The sequence below is a fragment of the Genypterus blacodes genome, unplaced genomic scaffold (genome assembly GCF_046128005.1).
Source record: "Genypterus blacodes isolate CSIRO-AG114 ecotype Tasmania unplaced genomic scaffold, CSIRO-AGI_Gbla_v1 ptg000009l_1, whole genome shotgun sequence".
In the NCBI taxonomy this organism is placed as follows: domain Eukaryota; kingdom Metazoa; phylum Chordata; class Actinopteri; order Ophidiiformes; family Ophidiidae; genus Genypterus; species Genypterus blacodes.
In genome coordinates, this window is record NW_027466823.1 from 610,353 (window position 1) to 634,802 (window position 24,450).

The window sequence follows — 24,450 nt, forward strand, 5'->3', positions numbered from 1 at the left end:
CACACACACACACACACACACACACACACACACACACGCACCACATATGTCATTCCCTCCCATGCTACAGGTCCATGTGATACATGCAGGGTAAAGTACTGCACCTACAGTATTTGCACGTAACCAATGTCCTTGATTGATCTTTTGTTAGGTAGCCTTCACCACTGAAGGCAGCATTAGAGCCAAGGTGCTGTGGTTTCTAGATGTGAACCAGAGCAGAGAAGGAGAGAGAGAGGTGGGCAGGAGGTCCAGCTCAGACATTTGTAATATTATGATGCAGAGCACATCGTGGCTCTCTGAAGCTTCTCATGGTTCTGAATAAAGTGGTGTCATGGCTTCGTTCTCTGCTGTAGGTCCACAGCAACACAGCACAATGATACAGCGGCATTATGTTCCCAACCAAGACCCTCCTATGGAATAATCATTATTAGAAGAATGGGCAAAAAAATATTTACTTATTTTCCATGATGTTTATGCACTTGGACCTTCATCATTGTGTTTATTTATATGGATTTATATGGATTTAACAATGATGTTGATGTTGTTCCCTCCACATTCTACCTGTCTCGCTCTTATCAGTTTGATCATGCGTTCCCTTAAAGAACCAATAACCAATTACTCACTTAAAATATACAACTTAGCTGACCTGATCTGTCCCTGTTAAGTGTTCAATCGCCCCATAAACACACCACTAAAGCATATCTCCAAGTCAGAGGTGAGAGGTTTAATCAGCCCTCATTTCCTCTCCCTCTGCTTTGGCGCCCCCTCAAGGCGCGGGGCGGTAAGTGCTACGATCAGCCATACTAGCAGCCAGTCAGTAGTATTAGATGAGCCGAGCAGGCAGGGATCTCAGGGAGGTGTTGTCGCTCTTGTCGGAGGTGATCTGGTCCTGCCTCCGGCTGCCAAATCATCCGGACTGTAACATGAGGCGTTGTTTGCGGCGGAATGTAGCGATCTGCCGGTGCTAGTGGTTTTCCACCGGGGAGTCCTGCGTCAGCGCAGGAATGGATCAGGAATCCGGTGTGGCGTCTGCAGGGAGTTTCATCTCCCTGAATGAGCAGGAGCAGAGGTATTACTCAGGTCTCCACAGTCTGTGCCAAGCTGACACCTCGGCTCAGCTGTCGTCCGGTAAAGTAGCAGAGCTCTTCAAGGCGTCTCAGCTGCCGCCTGAGTCCCTGCATAAAGTGAGTATATGTGTGTGTGTTTGTGTGTGTGTCTGCGTGTGTGTGTGTGTCTGCATCAAATGTGGCAAGTGTGAGTGAACGCGTGACAACTGCGGCTGCTCCACCAAACCTCAGTGATCCGCAGGAAGCCGCGGGGTTCACAGCTCAGAGCTCCATGTCTTCTTCATGTGTGTGTGTCTGATGGTGTGTGGACATGTTGTGTCTCCACTCATCAGGCGTGTATGCTTGTGTCCCCACTAAGACACCACAGAGCAGCTTCCTCTGTCTCATCCTTGGAGGGATCATGTACCAGGGCTGATTGATCACTTCTGAGCCTAGCATAGAAAGCTCTGACAAAGTTACAATGTTTGTCATTTAAATCATGGAGGTGATGATGAGATGCAGAAATGCCCAAGGTGTGTGTGTGTGTGTGTGTGTGTGTGTGTGTGTGTGTGTGTGTGTGTGTGTGTGTGTGTGTGTGTGTGTGTGTGTGTGTGTGTGTGAGAGGCTCAGAATTTATCAATCAATCAGCCCTCCAACATCATGCAAGTAGTTTTTCTAGTTTGCAAATGTGAACACTGGTATGATTGGACTGAAACTATACACACAGTCACACACAACAGAGCAGGAGGCAGGTAGAGGATCTGATCTGATCTGATCTGGTCTGATCTGGTCTAGTCTGATCTGATCTGATCTGTAATCTCATCTCAAGTGAATGCAGTTGATGTGGAAGAGCCCCTTTGGAATTCTACAGTCGTTTCAAGCTCTGAACCTCCATCGGCCTTTACAGAGATATACAAGGTTAAACTTTAGGATATAGAAATGAAGAATGATGATGATGGTCACAGGATCCTTCTCCACTCATCCACATTCTAACTGAACTTGTTTACTATGCAGGGCAGTGGGCAGAGTGTTTGTGTGTCTGTGTTGTGTTATTGTTGTCCCTGTCATCCTCAGTGTCCCTCCTCATCCTCTCTTCACTATAGAAATAGAACTCAAAGCTGCCAATATGTTTTCTTACACTGTCTAAAGAAAGTAATTACTCTCTTTGCATCCCATCATTTATCTTTATGGGCCATTAGCAGACATGATGGGCAGTGACTCATTGTTTTTGTTATAGAAGGATCAGAGCAGAGTCCAGCTTTAGGACTGCTGACACATCACAAAGACAAACGTCTCTTTTTCCAGCCCAAACAAACGCAGCAGGTAGCAGCTCCAGTCCCAGCACTCACAGTCCGGAGGGGTCGGCTCCCAGCGTTTGCAGCCTATTGTGTCACTGTGTGCCGTCAGGAAGTTTGGCACGGAGCTCCACTTCCTTCCTGTCCGGCCTGGAGCGCGGCCACCACCACATGGGGGTGATTGACACGGAGCCCGGCTGCAGGAAGCCTGCACCGTCACTCCTGGGCGCTCTGATCACGTCTAGGTCATCGTGTCAAACAGTGACAGAAGCTGATAAATAGTGATTTTCCCCTCTGGCTTTGATGAGGAGCTGTGATGTTTCCAGGCCTCTGCTCCAGTCTGAGGTCAGCTCAGAAGGCTGTTTGGATACAGGGGAGATTATGTTGCTCAAAAGTGTTAAATAGCTGGTCAGCTGCTTCTGCACACTATGTCCTGCTCTGTGTGTGTTGTAACCTGAGTCAATTGCTTGTTATTCATTCATTCACTCTGTTTTATAAAGCTTTGATGAAACCTTCAGTCACATCACAACACAGTGATGTTTGAGGCTTTTAAAGGAACTAATGATCAAGATGACAAATATCAGATTATAGACAGAAGAGAGCTGGACATGGTGGTCACTGTGAGCTGGTAGTGTGTCCATATCCTCCCCGTGTGTGTGTGTGTGTGTGTGGGGATCCCTATGGGTGCGGTTTCCTCCCACTGTCCAAACACAAGCACCTAAACTAAATGTCCCCATAGGTGTGAATATGAGTGTGAATGATCCGGCCTCCCTGGTGCTGCACAGGACAGATGGATGGATCTCTGCATGTCCAGTGTGTGTCTGTGTTTGTGTATTTATTTACACCCTGCTGTCACTGCACTCTGTGAAGCCAATCGTCTCCCAGGGAACAGCAGCTTTCCCCACATCATCCTGCAGGGAAATCAATTGTTACACTGATTACATGGACTTAGAGCGCACAGACACTGGGTCAAGCTGATACTGACTCAGGTTAGGTTTCTTGCCAAATAAGCACATTTTCTCTATAACTTTAGGATCAGAGCCATAACATCCATTTAGAAAGCTCAATGTTTGCTGAACGCCTCAGCAGTATGGAGTGTTTCCTGTTAAACTCCCCATTTGAGACGATTCCACAGGTAGAAGTGAGGGTTTTTGGTGTTTGTGTGTTTGTGCTGCTGTCACTTTAACAGCTGTGACGCGTTCAGGTGCATTATGAGTTGTGAGACGTAGCAGTGGAACCTGTCTTGCTGAGTAAGGTGTGGCCCTGCAGATGGATCACACTCCTGAGCTCTCTGAGGTCACGGCCACGTCGGGAAGTGTCACGTGTTGTTGGAGCTGTTGGAGTTGTTTAAAGGCTCAGTTTAACATCTTTGCTCATCTTTGGCACATGATTTTAACTGTGTGTCATGTCAAAGCTGTAAAGGCACATTTAACCCAGATGTGACTGATATATAATGTGTAATAATGCTTGTTCTTATTTTGTATGTGCTTAAGATAGATACTAATATTTTTGCGATATTGTCGATTGTTTGTTTTTTTAAAGTAACATGACATTTTAAAATGATTTCTAAGCGTTGCGAGGCGATTTGTTGCTGGTTTCATTGAGTGAAATCCACCCAGCGTCTCTGCGGGGGAATTATATTTATTCTCTATCAATAGATGCAATTTGATCTGAATCTGCATACTGTGGGCTAAAGTAAACGCTTGGTTCAATAATGATGCTTCAGCAACACAGACAGTCAAGAAAATATGATGTTATCATAGCTGCTTATTTCTCTTGAGGCCAGTAAATAATATAGAACATAGATTTAGTATTGGCTTGTTTGTCTTTGTGGCTGTGATGATGTCGTTGCATTGTGATCTGCATACATAAGTCATATTAGTGTTGATGTATGCAGTGAGGTGCTTCTGCCTCCTCCAGGCCACAGACCGGTCGGTCCAGTTTGTCCAGAGCTTTACTGTTTTTCCCAAAATATTCCCAGTCATGTTCCTCTGCTGACCTCAGTCGCACTCAGCAGTTGTGTAGACGTGATCTTGTGCGTCTCCTGCCTCACTGGCCAGCCGGTGTTTGGCCTCTCATGCATCTGTGAAAGCTGCCCAGTGAATACAATGCAGGTCAGGCAGACATAATGTCTCATAAGGCGATACGACCCAGACCCCCCCCCCCCCCTCCCCCCCTCACTGCACCTCCTCTCTAACTCATTAGACAGTGAGTATTAACAACACTGCTGCCAAACTGAGCCACACTCAACACACAACAGCAACTATCCATCTGTCTGTCTGTCTGTCTGTCTGTCTGTCTGTCTGTCTGTCTGTCTGTCTGTCTGTCTGTCTGTGATACATGCTTCTCATTGTTGTTACTAATTGTGTAACATTGATAGGCCCAGGTCCTGTAATTGGTTGAAAGCTTCCTTTTTGATTGGTCCTTTAGATCGATGGCGTGATGACATCATCATGTCATTCACCCCAGCATTCTGCCATCTGCTCTGTCACAGCTGCTCAATCAAAAGCCTTCTGGGAAGAAACTCTAAAGAGACTGAACCTAAAATAGTTTGTTTTCACTCAGTGCAGAGTGGATGGGTTGGTTTGTTGGCACATTAAAGCATCAGCAAAGGTTTCTAAACAGACTTCAACATTAGAAATGAGGACATTAGGGACAAAACAGTGTAGTGGACATTGTAATCATGAGTTTGTGTGATGTCGCCCCTCAGCTCCATGGAGGCTGGTTGTGATGTTGAGGCCTCCTACTTGAACTGAACTGTTAGCTTTGTGTGATCGTTGGCTTTTGTTCGCTGTTACTTTAAGACAAATGTGTTTTTCATCACCAGCAGTGTGTTTGATGATGAAACGGTTCCAGTGAGTGTTGAGACTTCAGCCTGATCTTTATTGTGGCTCTAATGGGGCTCAGTCGTTGTGGTATTATGTTTTGTGTGGCGTTAACACTTCAGAAACAAAGAGGGATGACAGAGACCCAGGGTCTCTTAGTTACAGGGGAAGTCCTCCCTCTATCAGTGATGTGATTGATGCTGTAATTGATCGTACATTTGAACAGAAATAGATCCAGGTCCAGGATGCAGAGCCACTTTTCTTCCCCATCATAATCTAATATACATTTTTCTCCCAAAGATGTCATTGTATGTTTAATCTAAGAGTCCTGCTTCTGTACAAATAAGCAACATGCAAATGCACCCTGGGTCACCTTGGCTCACCCTGGGTCACCCTGGGGTGCATTTGCATGTTTCGTTACAATCATAGTCTTTATCCTAAGATTGAAGTTGTTTGTGTTTCCAGATCACTGATGTGTGTGGAGCGAAGCGTCTGGGTTACTTTGGTACCGCTCAGTTCTACGTGGCTCTCAAACTGATCGCGGCGGTCCAGAGCGGTCTGCCCGTCCGCCTGGAGAGTATAACAGCTAGTAAGTCTGTCGCTCACACAGGAAGGCAACTTGCAGGAGTGATGTTGGGATCAGGAGATTAGCCTAACATGCCTGGATCAGGTCTAATCTGGATGAAGGGGGGGTGGCATGTAAAGGGTTAAGTGGGTTTACAGTCACCCCCGCCGGGTCCAAGCGGCACATGACAGCTTGGGTGGATTGGGTTTGGAAAGTTCTACATCCACCATGGAATGTTTAAGTGGTGACTGACCTCCACCAAACAAGAGTTAAGACTTAGCCTGATTAACCCCCTCAGAGGTCCAGGCTCATATCAGAGGGCATCATGCTAACAGCTAATCATGACACAACAGCTGTGTGTGTGTGTGTGTGTGTGTGTGTGTGTGTGTGTGTTGGTCACATTTGTGTAAAATAAAGGAAAGTGCTGTTGGCATGGTGATAGCTTATCCATACTGTCTTGGGCTCCTCCCGTAGATCTACCTCCACCCAGATTTGTTGAGTTGAAGAATGAAGCAGACCCCCGTTACTCAGACGGTCAGGGGGCTTCTGTCTCCTGGACGCCAGCGGACAGAAGTTCCTTCAGACACCTGGAGGCGGCCGTAGAGAAGAAGGTGAGCATGGAGGGACATGTGTGAGTAAAAGAGTGAATACTGTAAATGCTGAGAGAATATAAACCATCACTCAGTCATTAGAGCTGCTTTTGTAATCATGCACACATCTCAACATATACAAACACTGAGGCAAACAGGAACCGTGACTCAAGCACACGGATGAGGCGGTGCAGCTCGGTTACATTAAACATTAGGATGACACAGGTGTGTTATTTGTGTGAGTGTGATGGATGGGGGCAGAGGCAGCCTCAGGATCATTACAGAGCTCCAGTTTACCAAGAATGCTGCAGCAAGCGGAGAAATTACAGCCCGATGAAAGATCAGAGGGGGAGGACAACGCCAGGCCGGCCACAAATATGCTAACTGCACTGCACAGAAGGGCATCTGAGAACACCAAGCCTTAAAGTGGATGAGCCGCAGAGGCTGACAGGAGAGTTAACGTCACAAACAAGAAGCTACAGAGGGCACTACAGTGGAAAAATACCTCCTTTTACCCAGCACACGTCTGTTGTCCTTGATTACAGGGTCACTATTTGGCATGAATGTATGAAGGATTCCCATAGGAACCTCTGTAGTTCTGAACATTCCATCTACATTCTTACACAAAACTCTACCTCACCTCATCCGCTTCTAATCCGCAACTATACATTGTCTTCCTTCAGTCCCTGTCCAGTCTCAGGTTGATGTTCTATCATAAAACCCCAAAGCCCCCTTAACCTGGCACTCAGCAACATTGAAAATGAACTTCCCCAGGTTCTCACTCTGCATTTGAACCTTTCTTTAATGTAGGGCAGGGTTGCTGAAGACAAATCCTCCACATCCACACTGCTGCACACACTCACACCTGGAAGCTGCCCAAAGGAGGGGCGAGTGCTGCTGTATCTCTCCGCTCCTTCAGATTGAGCTTGTTGATCATGACACTATCCTGCTTCATGACAGGCTCACATGCAGTCATCCCAGTTTCAGATAAAGTACACACTTCCAGTAACACACCTGAGCATGAAGCCCCCATGAACAGAACAGCTCAACAGATCTTAATGCTACAGAGCGTTGTTGGAATGATGTGGAACAGGAAGTGTGCGTCAATCAGCTGCACAATCTTGACAGTGACTGATCCTCAAAGAGTTCAGACTTTCTCTGATGGCACAGAAGTAGTAACTAATCAACCAGGCGGAAAGCTTTTAGAGTTCCCCTCCTTTCAGTGCACACAGGCTACAACAATAAAGTGTTGTTGTGTCAATAGGAAAGTTGGTCTCCACCTCGATCGCCGTGCGGCTCACCTCCTCACTCTCCATCCGCCTACCGCAGCTACGCCTACGCCAAGCAGAGAAATGGAGCCGATTCACAAATGGGTAAGACACACTGTTTCACTATCAGAGGAATGGGGAAGTCGCTCCTTCAGACTAACTTTGTCAGCTTCCTCTGTGTGGTTAAATGTTCAACTTAATGATTTTCAACCCATTTGCACCCATTTGACCTTTTTGATGAAGCAGGGGACTCAGTCTGTCTTTACAGTCATGTGGTATGAACTTGGAAGCGATTGACTGAAGGGAGCTTTTAATGTTCTGGTTCTCTCATCGTCTCTTTTCTATAAATTTCTTTCTGAATCACATTTCAAACAGCACCACTGTGAGTAAATCTCTCTGTGTTCGCTCTTCCTCCTCACCAAAGCTGCGTGTCTCTCTTCTGTCAGCCTATGAAAGCAAACATTCCGCTCGGCCTGAGCTGGAGCAGCACTCATCGCCCAGCAACTATCGAACCAAACCCACTGTGGAGCAGCCTGCTCTTCCTCGGGTACACACACACTTTCTATAGCTGTGTTATTGTGTTGATTCCTTCCTGTGTCATTGATTACGTGTTGTTTACTTGTTTAGATTATTGATGGAACATCCTTTCAGAGTGATTTCTAAACTTTCTCCCGTCTTGTATGTGACAGAGTTATTCTCACTCTTTTGTTGATGTCTGTCCTCCCAGATCTCCTCAGCAGAAAGGTTGGATCAGCAGGGGGTGGTGGATTATTCTGATGATGACCCCTGGAGGATCACAGAGGAACAGCTGGAGTACTACACACACCAGTTCAAAAGCCTGCAGCCTGACCTGGGCTCCCTCATCTTGGGTATGGATCCACCTTACAGTAACAAACACAATCCTACTTGGTCATCCTTACATTCATGCCTAGTTGAGAATATATTGCCATTTTTTGTACTTTCCATTGTTTTTACTAGGAACTGATGCAAAGAACTTCTTCACAAAGTCCAAGCTTCCAATACCTGAACTCTCCCATATATGGTGAGTGTCTGATCCTCTCTGATCCTCTCTGAGGCCATTGGGTCTTAATCAGCAAATCACTTCAAAGTAATAAAGTTTCACATTTGAGCTTGAACTATACAACACTGTTATACTGAAGTGTGTGATTTAACACACAATGTTGATAAAGAAGCATGTCATGAAGAATGCTCATACAGTAATGATACACATGTTCTAATTTTTTTTAACCAATTTAAAACAATTTCCCTGTCCAGGCAGATTTAGTCACTTTTTCAACAAATCAACATTTTGACTCAGTAACAGACTGAGGGACTTGATGTTTGTTGTGTTAATAATAATCAGGGTTATTGTTATTGTCATCATATTCTTCATCTTTCCCTCTCATTCTGAAGGGAGCTGAGTGATGTGGACAGAGACGGAGCTCTCACCTTCTCTGAGTTCTGCACAGCCTTTCACTTGATTGTGGCACGCAAGAATGGATACCCTCTGCCAGAAAGCCTTCCTCACACCCTGCGCTCAGGCTTCTTTCAGCAGGATGAGGAGGAGGAGGAGGAGGAGGACATACCTGATACTCCTGAAGTAAGAGAACCACAGCATCAATACAGCATCAACATGCATTTACTGAAGTGGCCTCTAGCTTCTGTGAGTAATATCTGTCTACTTAAACTGTTTTATTTTCCAGAGTGCAGAGCCTCTTATTGTCTTTGAAGAGGCTCAACCCAGATCCAATCAGCTGGTACGCCACATCCCTAGATCCTCTGATGTCTGTTATACATTAGGGACTGTAGGGGGCAGCAGCAGGCTGATTAATGTCTGCTCCGGCTTAGTTCAGTGCATTTGAGGCATAATGAATTGGGCTGTGTCCTTCTCTGCTCACATAGATGTTTATCAACATATACATATGTATATAGTGTGTGTGCATGTATGTAAATAAAAGCTAATCATTGATCCCCTTGTTCCCTAGGACAGAGGTATTGTCGAGAGGCTTCAGCCTGGTCTCTCCAGCACTGTAAAAGATGTGAAAGAGGAATCTCCTCAACAAGGTAAAGTGAGATCCACTCCATCTAAAACAATGCAACACATTCTATTCTTTCTACATGAATATTATACAGCCGTCTCTCCTCCCTGTAGCTTTCTAGGGATCAAATCATTTCCCCATCATGTATGCAGTGCTGATGTCTTTGTTGTTTGTGTTTACAGATCAAAGTGTGAAGAGGATCGCAGCAGCTTTGGAGAAGAAGACTTTACATTTTGGTGCTTTTCCTCAGAGGCCAGGTGATTCGAAGATAAACACACATATTGTTTTAAATGTGAGGTGTGACACACATATAACATGTCTTAAAGTAAGTGAAATCCAACAAAAATCATATGAAATGGGACGCTTTCATCTTCTTTGTGTCCCTTTTAATGTTGTATAGTAGAAAAGTCAGAATGTCAGAATCATGTCGGCTAGTGGCTTGAGTGTCTAATTCAACAAGGAAGTACCCGAGTTAGATTTACTGCAACCAAAAGTGAAAGAGGAAACATGATGAGACTGATGTTTGTTCTGCACAGAGCCGCCTCAGGACCTGGACCCACAGCTGAAGACTAAAACTAGGCCCAGGTAAAGACCAGAGCCTCATTATACACAGTGATGTCTTAACTACAATGACCTCATACTGTATTATCTTTGTTTGTTCCACTCATTCAATCTAAACCTGCAGGTCCTACTCCAGCACTTCCATAGAAGATGCGATGAAGAAGAACGAAGAGCCTCCCACACCTCCACCTCGGCCCCAGAAGACCCACTCCAGGGCCTCGTCTCTGGACCTGAACAAGCTCTTCCAGCCGGGAGCTCCAGGTACAACCTGACCTTAACTCGCACTCTTTCACTTCTAACAGACTCCCAGGACATGATAGTGGCTGCGGTGAGTTTTATAACCTAGCTTTAGTGTTTTGTCTATGATAGTTCTCCTTTCATGGCCTAACAAAAGGGGAAGTGGAGTTAGGTGGAGCTTTATTGTTGGATTCTGGAAGGTGAGAGGTTCACTTTGGGATCGTTGTGCGAGTGTGTTTCTGTTTATGAACATATAGATGTTTTATTTGTGTTCTAGGCATCTTTATTTAGTTCTAACTCGTTGAAATGATATCTGTACTCAGGGGTAAAGAGTGGATGGTTGCCTCATCCTCCTGCTCTTCCACCCAGACCTTCAGCTGCACAGGTAGGTTTGCTTTGATCCCACTTATGTGACTTCTCTGCTCTGATATCAAGTCTTTGTTGTACTCTAAACACCATGCAGATGTTTCATATATGAATAATGAATGGCTTGTCTACTAACATCAGCGTTTCTGTGTGGCGCTCAGGTTTCTCACTTCATCAGCACCCCAGAGAAAACTCCCCAGAAAGCAGTGAAGCAGCCAAACTTTGCAGACTTCAGCCACTTTAGAGAAGAGGTGAGCACAGAATCTCAGATGTTTCCACTCTCGCGTGTTTACTTTGGATCAGTAGTCACTTTACATTCATTTGTGTCAGAATTTACAGTTGTGCAGATATAGAATATGAAGATGGAAAGTGAGATTGATTCTGCATAAGGAAACAAAACCATGAAGAGCCTTCAAATTCCTTCCAAATTGGGATTTTCCACTCTCTATTTTCCTTCCATCTCAGGTGTTGGGACATAAACGTGTCACTGAGGTCACGTTTGTCATATTTATGCTTCTGTATTCTGAGCTCACTGTCTGTGACCGTCTGCTGCTCTGTTTTCAAACCTTCTTCCTCTTTGTTCTCTCTATCCTCCATCTGCCTCCCTTTCATATAACTATTTCATGTGTGTGTATTCTGCATTTATACAAATGGATAATCACATTCAAAGGTCAATTTTAAGATTTTAAAATAAGTATTTGGTAGTAGTACTGCTTAACCAACACGTTTGTCCCTCAGTGTGCACAGTGGCGCTGCAACAAGGGCCAAATTAGGTTAGTTGGGTTTTTTGCACAATGAAGCATTGCCAATGTTTCAGTCGATCATAAATGAAGCTTTCACCCTGCTGCATTCCTGGGACCTGGTTGGATCTTTGACACAAATCAGATGTAGTGAATTGTAAGATCAAAGGTCACTTCAGCTTGTAATCTTATTCAAACACACTGGCTCAATCCTGCCTCTTTCCTCATAGATGTCATCTAAACCTGCCTCCTTTACTAAGTCATGTAAACCACAAACTGCCTTTTATAATCGCTCATATCTTCGTTAAATCCACTTTGACCTGCGCTCTCTCTGATCTGCTGCTGGATCTCTGACTCCTTCCCACCACTGCTGCCTGAGCAGGATCACCATCTTTGTCTTTTCCCACAGGAAAGTCTTAATCAAAACCAAGCAGACTAAAGATCACAAGGTGGCGACACCTTGTGTTTATATTTTTAACTGAGTAAGACGAGCAGAACCTGATAGCAGCCCAAACCCCAGAGAGCAACTCTCTCTGTGGATGTGTGAACTGTTACTGTAAGCTAATATTAGCTTCCTGACATGGAGTGTTGATGAATATCTGATACCAGTATTACATGAACCTGTAGGGAACAGCTGAGTTACATGGTGATGATACATTTAGCTCTGTTTGATATGGATGTGTTGACAATGCCACAACATGGGGAAGGAGAGTCAGAGAGTCTCTTAGGCTAAAAACAAAGTAAGAGCTACATTTGGTCAACATGAAGGCTTTAAGCTTGAAGACGCTGATGTTCCTTTAAGCTTGAAGACGCTGATGTTCCCATGACCACTGTGGATTATCAAGAAGTGTAAGGACCACATCACATGGTCACTGAAGAGAAATGTTCACAAAGAGCTGAGGGAAACTTCCAAATGGATCCAAGCTGACCTTAGACCTCATGGTGCAACAGCATCAATCCATCTATCAATACTGTCTGAGAGAAAACGGTAAACACTGGAGTTTGCCCCGACACATGTAAACAAACATTTGGCAACTCTGTGCGGCTTTGTGATCTTCTGGCTGCGTGACATTGTGACGATCTATGTATAGATGTCAAGTCAAACAAAATGTGCAGCCCAGTGAAACCTCAGTCTCTCACACACACACACACTGTCTCACACACACTCTCAGTCACAGGTCAGGGCTCCTCCAATAGGACGATGACACAAATCATGCTTCAAGAAGCAGGAGAATGGATGAGGAGCAAACATGTGCCTGTCCTGCAGTAACCTGCTGTGACTCCTGCTCAGTGTGTGAGTGTGAATCTGTGCAAAGAGCTGAAAGTGCCACTTTATAGAAAACAAACCAGAGAGAAGTGGATCAGTTTACTGGTGAAGGAGCAGAGTGGGTCAATCTGCCAGGGGGAAAGTGGAGCAACTTCAGAGCTTCAGAAAATGTTTGTCTACAGTTATTCTGACTGAAGCATGTGATGTATAAGTTACATGTGAAGAGGAGATGATGCCAGAGCCCACAGTGCAGAGGGAGAAGGAGCAGGAGCCCACAGATCAGAGGGAGAAGGAGCAGGAGCCCACAGAGTAGAGGGAGAAGGAGCAGGAGCCCACAGATCAGAGGGAGAAGGAGCAGGAGCCCACAGAGTAGAGGGAGAAGGAGCAGGAGCCCACAGATCAGAGGGAGAAGGAGCAGGAGCCCACAGAGCAGGGGGAGAAGGAGCAGGAGCCCACAGAGCAGCTGGTGAGGCGCTGGCAGGCAGCCAGAGGTTCTGTGGCTGCAGCCGTGACCCACATGCCGTATCTCTGTGTTTTTGTCAAGCACAGCAGAAGTAAAAAGCTTGTCTGACCCAACTACTATCCAAGTCTCACCACAGCCCAGCGTCTCCTCAGAGCAGGGAGCCACTGTGCGTGTTAACCCACTGAGGGACAGGAGTGAGGTCAGGGTCTCCTCTTCTTCCTCATTAAAGCACTTTGGCTTCATCATCAGCCTGGGCATCAGTGTGGACAAGTATTACTTCACTTCACCAGATTTTCCTTCCACATTTGAATAAAGAGAGCCCACTTGTATCACTTGTAACAAAGTGTGTGACAGTTAAGGTCTGACCCCTGACCTATGACGGATCGACCACATACAGTTCTAATGGTGCTCCTGTGGTTTCCTGCCCGTGTGTTTCCATGCTGTGGTTGTGTATCCCCCCGCGGTGCAGTCAAAGCTCAGACATGTGTCCCTGTGCTTTCTCAGCAACTGGACTGATCAGCAAAATAGATTTGGGGGTTTTGCCGGTCCAATTTACAGCCTGGGCCTGTTGGAGCAATCAGGAAAGCCCCAGCATTGTGATTGCCACCGCAGTGGAGACGGGCAGGACTTGAAATTGAATGGATCATATTCAGTATAGCATTAACAGATGGGAGGCGTGGCAGTGATCACAAATCTCTGCAAAAGGTGCTGCCTGAATCAAAATACCTCTCAATGTCTTCTATTTTTGGTTTCCTGACTCAAATACTGGCTTCATTTCCCAAACACATCAATCTGGCTCTGTGCTAAAGTTTGGAAGTTGACCCTCATGTGTAGGACCTTCCACACAGACCTCAGGCAGTGTGAGGTATTGGGGTTAGAGCCTCTTTGGTGAATGAAAGCAGGTGGTGATATATTAGACGTTGTCTCAAGGAGAGAAAAATGGATGAAATACAGCGAGGAGATGCAATAAAAAAAAGCCGGTTAATCCGTCATAGCTGCCAGGGAAAGAGGCAGGACGCCATAGCTGGAGAGCAGTAGATCACCGGCCCTGCAGGGTGGGTGCTGATTTATCCAGCGTTAGGGGAGATGCATTTCATCCTGGCACTTCAGCAGATCCGTCATGTCGACACTGCAGCAAGCAACATGCGTCATTCAACAACAACATAGTCTGTCCTTTGTTATGTGGAGAATTCTCCTTTGTTGCATATACAGTTTAAGATTATGTGGACAATAGTGTAGCTATTTATCTCTTTATGTTATAATGAGACTCCTGGATTTCCTTTGGTGTGTGTTGCAGGAGGAGATCAGCGTCAAACCTGAAGAACCGGGTCCACCGGGTCGATTCGGGCCGAGCGCAGAAGACTCAATGAACGCTTCAAAACAGGTCCAGAGAGTGTGTGTGTGTGTGTGTGTGTGTGTGTGTGTGTCTGTGTTTGGCTCGGGGGCACAATCCTTATTCTCTCTTCTCTCTTCTCTCTTCTCTCAGGATATGATTGCGGTCTCACTCGCTCCTCAGAAGCCAGTCCGTAGAAAATACCACACAGAGAGTCAGAACCTGGAGTCCACATCTTCTCCCGCCATGCAGTTTCCTCCTGCCGCTAACAAACCTGCTCAAAAGTCAGTTCTCTTCATCGTGAAGTATGAACATGTTGGCTTGGATGTGGACCCAAACTGAATAGAATCTTGTTATTGTTGTGTGATGAGAGCCTTGATAGAAACGTTCAGAGTGATTGTTAACCACTGAAATCCATCCAGGAGAGGAATTCAACCTCTCGCACTCTCATTCTGCTGCCTAGTCTCCATTTAAGCAAACTCACTCCTGCTGTAATGGCTCTAACAGCTGTCTCCTTATTGTCAGTCACTCTACGAGAAGGTGAGCGTCCATGACAGTGGCGAGTGAATAATGGCTGCTTGATTGATGTGAAGCTCCAGTATGTTGGCCTGATCTTGGAGAAGCTTCTGTGGCGGTGTTCACTGTCTACAAGTGCAGCCGTCTATTGATCTCCACAATGTTTGCTTTGGCAAGAATGTCTTTCAAGACAAAGCACTTAATCCACTCGTCATACGGTGCTTAGACATGGAATAACAGAATGCTTGACATTGTTGAGGGATTTAGGTTAAAGTTCATTTGTATAATCCTGAAGGTGATTTTCTCCAGAGCCTAAATAAAACTGCAGCTTTTACTGTATGTGCTATCAGACTGGTGAACTTCTTATCTTCCAGGCTGCTTTCCAGACAGAAGAAGGAGATCCAGACGGCGATCCGTAAGAACAAGGAGACCAACGCCGTCCTGAAACGCCTCAACAGTGAACTCCAACAACAACTGAAGGTCAGGCCATTCAAACCCTCTAACTCGAATGGGACTGAGACTACAAATACATTTAAACCAAACATCATGTAAACACCATCATCATGTTGAAATCAGCATTTGTGTGTTCAGATCACAGACTCAGGTGACTTCTTACTTATTTAATGCTACTTAGGAAACAAATCCTATAATCCTGTCCATGTACATCACTTCCTCTTCATTGTTGCCTGGACCATTGTACAGAATAAAGTGCCGTATGGTGGAATGTGGACGACATTAGTGATTAACGTGAGTGACTGAGTGGCCTCTGAGTCTGGCAGGTCGCTGTGAAATGGAAAACACATTGAAGGGGGGCACACACTCCACACACTCCTCCACACACTGGATCCAGAGCTAAAGAGCCCAGACACGTTGCCTCTGCTGCATGTTATTGACATCAAGTCTGTATATTTATTACCACAGCTGAGCTGACAGAGCGCATGTACACATAATTGCTACATGCTGGTGTTTGACTGAGAGCAGCGTTACCAATGTCAATTTACAAAGTGCAGCTCTGACTCTGACAGTGTAAACAAAGCACTTTATAGGCTCCATCCTCACCACAAGCATGAGAGCATAGTGGTGCTCATGTTAACACCGTTTACAAAGTTCTCAGTTGTGTGTCAGGAGTCCAAATGGACCCATTCTCAGCTGAGTGTGACAACAAATGCTCCCTCCCTCCCTCCCTCCCTCCCTCCCTCCCTCCTGTGCAAAGCCCCACTTCAATTGTCCCACCCACCCCCCCTCTTCCCCGGCCCATCATTCATAGTCGAATTAATGGCACGGACATGGCTGTTTGCATTAGGGATCTGCATGTGACACACACCCTCACATTTGGAACACATGCCGCATGCCTGTCATTCTCCCTGTAAATGATCCAGCAGTGAAACCTTCATGCTGACATGCTGTGTTCTTATGAGACAGAGCAGCGATCCAGGAACACACACACACGCACGGATCATTCCAAGACTTTCTCAGATAGACTGCGGGCCAAGTGGGATATGATTTTCCTGACTTTAAGGCTTTAGAGTCGCATTCTAATGAGATTACCTGGACTGTTGTGTGTTTGCTGTAATTCTGCTGGTTCATGTGAGCATTTGTGGAATGTGCAGAGAAAGGCATGTGTCTTTATATAGACTCAGGCCTCGCTCAAATGCCTAACAGCCACTGGCATTCACAACTGTCCTCTTCAAAATAGAGCACAGGCCAGTCACGCTTCCATCCACAGGGTGTGTGAGAGGAGGGAGGAGAGAGGAGGGGGGGGAGGAAGAGGAAGAATGTCAGGGAATGCTTTTCATTTGGTTCATTCAGTTTGCTCTTGGACAACTCTTCATTCTCAGCATGTCAGCTTTTCCAGGTGTCACCTAATGAACCGATGAACTCTGCTGCTTTATGCTCCCGAGAGGTTCAACCACACATTCAAAACAACCCAGTGCCCCACCAGTGGTAAAGCTTTGAGAGCACCAGAATCCTTGAAGAGGTGTTTGACATATCTTGGAGCTTGGGGGTTGAGGTTGAATATCAGACGGAGTAGCGTGTGTGTGTGTGTGTGTGTGTAACCTGACAGCCCAAACAGATACATACATGTAATCCCACTTTAGCCTACATGTGCATGTTCATGAATCATGTTCCCGGTGTTCATCTGTTCATATTGTAGAGTGTAATGAACGTTGTAGCCTTTAGAGGCCGCTAACACAGTTTTAGACTTTTAATGTTGTTACTTACTATCATTGATTCATCAGCATGGCAAAGCTATCCGGTGTGTGGTGATGGTTGGTTGTTCTGTTTTGTTGGCTGCAGGTGGTTCACCAGGAGAGGGTCACCTTGGAGTCCCAGCTGGAGATCCTCCGGCCCGTGACCTTGACGTGACTGAGCCTGCGGCCCTGTGAACCCTGTCTCACTCCCAGTCAGTCACACAGAGTATCATCACTACATCAGTGTCTCCATGAAACAAGAACCCAAACACAGACAGGTGTGATGAAAACAGAGTCATGCTGATGGATGCATTCTACACTAGGATGTGATTCTTGCTTATTTTTGTGACAAACACTTTCACATGTTCCTCATCCACATGATTCTTTATGACTTTTACAATGTTTTGCGGGATTGAACCAAGCTTTGACTGTGACATGCACATGCAAAGAGCCCTGTCTAAACAATGTCTCTCTTCTGTGTTACTCAGTTGCTCCCATATTTAAAACCTATTGAGCCAATTGTGCAGATGTAACCTTGACTCTGACACACACTCACGTCTTCATTCATGAATGGAACTCTTTAAGTGCAGCGTCTAAAGTATTGTGAGTTTTTCACTGTGCAAGAATAAAGAACATTGTGTGGTCTACAGCATGAAACGGTGCTACAGATTAGTTTGGAAATCAAAAAATCACTTGTGTTTTTAGAAAAAGAAGTGTATTTAAAGATTGTATTTGGTGCTTGCAGATTTAAGTTGAATTACATTTAATGAGGCATTTTCTGCATGTATGCAAGACTTGATGTTCTGGTGACAGACAGTAGCATCGACACATTGGGAGGACACGGAAGAATGTTACACATTTAGACGATGTGTATGAAATCCTGTATCTGTATGTACATTTGAGTTTTTTGTTCTTTCGTTTAGACTTTGCAAAAACATTGTATCCATATGATTTTATTGGTCATGTTCATGTTTATAAGGAAAATGTGGTAATGGTTGAAAGAAATGGGCACAATATCTTTTTCCTGTTTTGCAAGATAGATTTCACAAAGCCAATATCCATACAAAGAGAGTTGGTTATGACTTTATCTATGCAAAAATGTAGTGCTAGTTAAGCTCCGTTGAGGTTTGCTGGTAAATGAGGTTGAATGAAGAGACAGAATGCTTGCTACTGCATGTTTGTTTGAAAAAAAAGATGAAAATGAAAAGATCACCGTCTCCAACAAACATCCTCCAACGCACAACTGAGCTCTGGGCTGAAGATGGTTATCAAACTGATCAATAAAGTTGCCTATTTTTAATTATTGCAGTCAGTTTTTTGCATTTTGTACACTGCATTAAAAATACACTAAAACGAGGGAAAAATAATCAATATAAGTCAAATCTATAGAAATTATTTTATTCTGGCAATTCACACATACACATTCATACATTGTTTATGTTTATTATTCTGTTTTAATGAGTAATCAGTGTTGGTGGGCCGTTTGTGGGCCGTTGCCTCAGTCAGCTTTATACTGGAGTCCCCATAGCTTTGTGTATTTTCACTCCCAACCCTTTAAAGTGGTTGAAAATGGGGTCGGTATAAACATTTTAAAGCTTGAGTCTATGTGAAGTCGTCATCACGTTGTTGCTGACAGAGCAAACAGAGATGAAGCAGACTGCAGTCATATTTAACCCCTTCCGCTGACCCTCTCAGCTCTTGCAAGGCAGCTGCGCTTTCTCTGACAGACACAACATCCAAAGGCCAATCAGATCACTACTGATGGCTGTATTCCCAGACCCTCAGACACCGCCGTCCAAAAATAACCTCCGACACACTTGGCTTCCATTTAGACACTCTATGAACTGATGGGTTATTCTCATTCATTCATGTTACATTAAAGCTTTCCACTCATTTAATACCTTTGGTTCATCGACAGCCTACTTATGTTTAGTTCTGCTAGTTAATCTAACATTTGTTACTCATTACCAGGGTTTATTATCTTCTTTTTATTCACTACAGCTAACATTTGTACCAGGAATATCAGTGTTTAACTCATATATCAGGATATCAGTTAGTTTAACAGGCTGAGCGATGCAGAACCACAGATTAGATTAGTCTGACTGAATGGACTGAATTGATGATTGGAATCACAGAGCATCTTTTCTAAATCCAACTCGTAAATCCAAGGAAAACAGTTGCTCAGTATTTGATCCAGTGTTAAGGAATTCTGGATAAAATGTTGATCCCACATCTGACAAACTGAAGAGAGAAAATGAATGAGCTGAATGAAAGTGTTCAGTCTGGGAGACAGACTCAAGGTGCCAGACGGCACCAGGAACCATAATCCCTTTTTCCATAACCAATATTTGGCCGAGTCCTTCATGGAAGTACCTGCTGTCTGACTTATTACCTCCATCACAACCACTTATACATGTAGACGCCTGTCTCTCTCCAATCTGTACATTTCACATTGTGTCAGTTGTACCTCCGAGTCGTGTATGGGTTCATTAACTTGACAGCCTTTGCTTAACAGGGATCCATTCTCATTGAACTATAAATATCACTTAAAACTGTTTGCTTTGCATTTCAGGATGGCAGCTGCTTGTGATTAGGAAACTATATGTGTCAGCCATGTGTTGTCTCTAAGTATATGCTGGATGGTATAATTGCCATCTAGCTCTCATACAAAGTAAGCTTATGATTATCCACATGGCTATTACTATTAAATTATTACTGCAGCTCCAGACGCATTGACAGAAAGAACTGTAAGATAGAGATATAGCCACATTTTAGTGGCAGAATCAGGCCACTGTAGGCTTCCACTTAAAGCTATTGCACATACACTGAGGAATCTGCAGTGGAATGACCAAATATGCATTGGATTAAAGCTGAAACCCAGCTGTCTACTGAGATAACCACAAGAGGAAATCAAATATAAGTGTGGATGGTCCATGAGAGTCTCTTACATCAATACAGGGAGTGTGTGCTTCCTTCCTCCCATTTAAATGCAAATGTACTGTAAATGTATAAACCCATATCACCCCAGAGGCTAAATGTCAAATCTGAACGTTCTTGCAACAAAGATGTCCAGCTTTTGTCTGTTCAAGTTAGGCCTTTGTAGCTGCACCATTACTCAAAGATGACGACATACACCAGCTCTCTCATCTCTCTTTTGTCCCCCGTCAAGCTTTGCAAAGGTTGCATTTCTGGTGTGGACATTAGTTAGTCCACAGGAAGGGCTTAGGCTGTCAACTCTTCTGATTCTGGCCCTGTCAGCTGGGATTTAGATAAACACTCATTCAGCAAATGTGAATGAAGCCCGGTGCAGCCCGTCATGTCCGCATGCAGAGGTGAAAGCAAAGATTAACCTCTGAGGGCGTATCGAAGCCTCACATTTACATTAGGAGTGAAAGATGTTTATGATGTATTTGGAGCCAGCAGCTTATTATACATTTATGTTATTGCACTGTATTAAACATCTGTATGTTCTCCATCGATAGCAGAGCAGCCTCAGCTCAACATCAGAAAAAGATTGAATTTAACAGGATATTGTATCATATTTTAACATTTAGACCACATCTAACCTTTATGGGACCCACAGGCAGCCCACACTGGCTTGCCACATGGGCCCCATTTTATTAAACCCATATGGGATCCAAGCAATTTGCACAGTTCAAGCATTTGCCTACTTGGTACCCATGTAGAACCCACTTCATCAAAGTGGAACCCGCAAGGAAATGACGAAGATATACAGTGTGTATTTGGAATGATGAAGACGGTTATTCATCATTATTAAGACTCTAAATGAATCTTGAATCAAAATACAGATGGAGGGAAACATATCCTGTCTAGGTGAAGATGGATTTTGTAATACACAAAATAATTCAAATGTATGTTTACAGTAATTGGACACAGTACAATGCTATATAATTTGATACACCAGGATCATTTATAAAGCAAATAAAGTTTTATTTGTCTTGGCCTCTGGCATCATCTTCTCTAAAATCCTCCATAGATGAGCCTGTAATGTATTTGTTGGTGCTATTTGTCGTACTCTCTGGTATTTCCCTGGTATTTTCTCTTTCTCTTTGAACGGATCAGCTTAGCATACCTAAAGGATTTACTGTTGTGTGTGTGTGTAAACAGAACCCTTCCTTCCTAAAAGCAATGTTGGATTATTATGTCATTTTTCCTGAGGGCTGTGAAGCCAACACGGCAGCTTCGGTTTGGAACGCGAGGATTCAGTCCGGATCCAAGGACTTTGACTCTGCTCCGGGTTTTCTTTCCGTCTTTTTTTAAAAACCACCTCTAGTTTGGAGCGTGAAAACCCGGCAGAGCTCACAGAGCGAAAGAGAGAGAGAGGGAGAGAGAGGGAGAGAGAGAGAGAGAGAGAGAGAGAGAGAGAGAGGACCGGCACGGCACCACGGAGCACAACAGACCCGCTAACCCGAGAGAGATAGACAGGCAGAGAGAGCGAGAGCCGGAGGATGGGGGGCAGCAGCAGTTGAAACTCTAAGAACCGGATCCGGGTCCGGTGGAGATAACTTCTTTCTGCTCACTCTTGAGTCACTTTTGTTGGATTTACTCCTCGGTTCATGTCAACATGCCATTTGCCAAACGAGTCGTGGAGCCTCAGTTACTCTGCAGGCTTCAGGTCCCGGACGCGGACGCGGTACTCTGTGACGACCTGAGCTCCATCAGTAACGTCGCCCTGTCTCGGACCTTGCGGCAGCTGTCGGACTTGGCCAAACATGCCTGCTCCATATTCCAGGATCTGGAAGGCGACCTCACCTCCACCAGCCAGCGGATCAGGGGGCTGCAAAATAAGATCAACCGACTCCAGCAGAGCAACTCCGAACTGGACCCGAAGCAGGAGGCAGTGCGTGAGTACTTTCCCCCACTTCTGAGCACTCATCAGCCGGCTGCTCACAATGAAAACACACGCTATTCTTACTTTCCAGCGTTATAATGAGTATGAAGTAACAGGACTTCACGTTAAAAACTCTTTTGGAGGAATAAAACCGCTTTGAATCACAGATAGAGTCCCTGTAACTCTAGCAACACCGCAAGAATATGAGCGAACCAAGCGACTTTAGCGTAAAACTAGCTTAGTGTGCGCTGTCTGCCGCTACGCACTTTGATTTCTCTGTTTCTGTGCTCAGTTTAGATGTGAAACCTCTCCCGCAGCTTTGGTAACAAGTTGTGTGTTGTTGTGAGTTCCTAAGTGCAGACTTGAGCTGTAGTTTTCCTCCTTTTGAACCACGCTGAGGGTGTGTGTGTGTGTGTGTGTGTGTGACAGCTCTGTTTTAACGCTGCTATTACTCTCTAAGGCAGTGACGTTGAATAAGAAACATGGAGTTAAGAAGTAAACTAAGTGTCTCTCTCAGTTTGACGACACGTTGCTCCCCCCCTCAGTTTGCCACAGCCTGTATTTGAATGTAATGATATGTATGAGGTGTGTGTGTATGAGGGCAGAGCTGTGTGTGTATGAGGCTTTTAGAGGTCAGACATGATGCTGTGCTCTCCTCGGCTCTTCTGCTTGATGTGATGAACTTTGTTTGGCCTGCAGTAAGAATTCATTACCCTGATAACACAGCATGGGGTCTCTGCATGGCTCTGTGAATCTGGGCCCCCCCTCAGGGAACTGGGGGTGATGTCTGACATAGGTGTGTGTGTGTGTGTGTGTGTGTGTGTGTGTGTGTGTGTGTGCGTGTGCGTGTGTGTGTCTCTCTCTCTCTCTCTTAAGGAAGTTCTTTCAAAATATGTGTTTCCTTCTCTACCTCCCCCTCCCTCCCTCCCTCCCTCCCGGAATTGTCCACCCCGGAAAAGTCCCTTCAGCTCGGTCATACCCCAGTGGATTTGCCCAGCTTGGGTTTTAGGCCCTGCAAGCCCTTGCTTGTCCTCCGTCTCTCCTTCCTGTGGTCTGTGAATGGGCTAGTTAGCCTCAGGGTACGGCCACAACCCAAACACAGACCCCAAGTCCCTCTTCAACCTGATTGAAGCCTTGAGTTATCTGCTTCCATGTTCCTCAGCAGTTGTTGTTCTTGCTGTGGGCAGCAGTGCCTCTCTTCCTCTGCTGCCCTGTGTGGCCTCATGTTGAGTGCAATTAGAATAAAGTCTAAGTCTCAGTCATCCTGATCCTAGGATATGCAGAAGTATAAAACCAAAGCACCTAGATGAGCAGTTTGTGCTTGATGGTGGTTCACCGACCATCCAAGCTGCCTCACTAGTTATTATTTGCAGATTTGCATCATGGTTGTTTTTGTAACACTGTATTTAGATTGTCATGAGAACCTCCAGCTCTCTGAATCCTAGCAACTCTTCTATTTGAATTCATTTAGATTGAACTGATTGGAGCCCATATGTTTCTAATTTGCTTTGCTGTATCATTTGCCTCGCTTGCTGACAGCAAAGGCGTTTAATTAAAATGATTTACCATCAGAATGTATTCTTGTAGTGAGATAAATATGATGAGATGCCAGAGCAGATAGAATGTGAGATCCTCATGTTAGGGAGATTTTGTGTGCTGGATTAACATATTGCCTGGAAACGCCTAATTACTCTTAATTGTGTTTTTCATATTAATGGTGTCAGGGGCAGCCTTAGACAACAGAACACACCCTCATCTGAATGACAATTAGTGTAAATGGGGGCAGTAGAAGGCCCAGAGAGCACAGTGGGTGGGGGTGGGTGGGTGTTTATGATGGGGCTGATCCACTGATGACTTCTGAAGGACCAAGTTGAGGCTTCACTGTATTGGATGATGCTAAATCAGATATGGGCCCATGTGAAGGTATCACAAGCACATCCACATGTTATCCACCTTTTGTTTGTAAGGATATGTCTGTTTGTTTATGGGACAGACACTGTTTGCATTGTGTGTGAAGCTGTAACTGCTTATTCTCTGTGTGCCAACGTTTCTGTGCGGGCTCCTGACACATTGAGGTCATGAACCTGGTTTGGTAGAGAGCTTTCTACTCTCTATCAACTCTACACACACTTTGGTGATGCTGCTATAAGACTGATAGGGGTAGATGTTCAGTCAGTGTGATCCTGTGGAGAGGGAGGTCCTTTAAACAAACAACACATGAGCTCAAAGTTGTAATAAAGAGGAAAAATAACCGGAAAGTCACAACTTTTTTGATCCAAATCAACAAACAGACTG

At 44.9% G+C, this 24,450-nt stretch overlaps 2 protein-coding genes across 3 annotated transcripts in view; both read left to right on the plus strand.

The window, feature by feature from the left end:
• The first annotated feature begins 778 nt into the window (after nt 1-778).
• On the plus strand, nt 779-18,603 carry reps2 (RALBP1 associated Eps domain containing 2). Its single transcript, XM_076158528.1, has 19 exons — nt 779-1,184; nt 5,632-5,755; nt 6,206-6,342; nt 7,586-7,694; nt 8,036-8,136; nt 8,317-8,458; nt 8,568-8,631; nt 9,003-9,189; nt 9,293-9,346; nt 9,575-9,653; nt 9,811-9,885; nt 10,165-10,213; nt 10,314-10,450; nt 10,750-10,811; nt 10,954-11,043; nt 14,560-14,646; nt 14,749-14,879; nt 15,486-15,591; nt 17,410-18,603. Exons 1-19 carry the CDS (start codon nt 1,005-1,007, stop codon nt 17,476-17,478), a joined length of 1,983 nt encoding a protein of 660 aa, XP_076014643.1. The 5' UTR covers nt 779-1,004; the 3' UTR covers nt 17,479-18,603.
• A 3,035-nt stretch (nt 18,604-21,638) lies between these two features.
• The window catches only part of nhsa (Nance-Horan syndrome a (congenital cataracts and dental anomalies)), a 45,716-nt gene continuing 42,904 nt past the window's right edge, over nt 21,639-24,450 (plus strand). For both annotated transcript variants that reach the window (XM_076158551.1, XM_076158552.1), the window contains exon 1: nt 21,639-22,168. In XM_076158551.1, the coding sequence (XP_076014666.1) occupies nt 21,889-22,168 (280 nt within the window). In that variant the 5' untranslated portion in view covers nt 21,639-21,888. The remainder of the gene's footprint in view (nt 22,169-24,450) is intronic.

Bases quoted from the DNA above. Each gene is read 5' to 3' on its own strand.
- reps2 (XM_076158528.1), top strand. From the start codon at position 1,005: ATGGATCAGGAATCCGGTGTGGCGTCTGCAGGGAGTTTCATCTCCCTG. The intron at 1,185-5,631 runs GTGAGTATATGT...TTGTGTTTCCAG, and splicing joins CGCCTGAGTCCCTGCATAAA to ATCACTGATGTGTGTGGAGC. The intron at 8,137-8,316 runs GTACACACACAC...CTGTCCTCCCAG, and splicing joins AGCAGCCTGCTCTTCCTCGG to ATCTCCTCAGCAGAAAGGTT.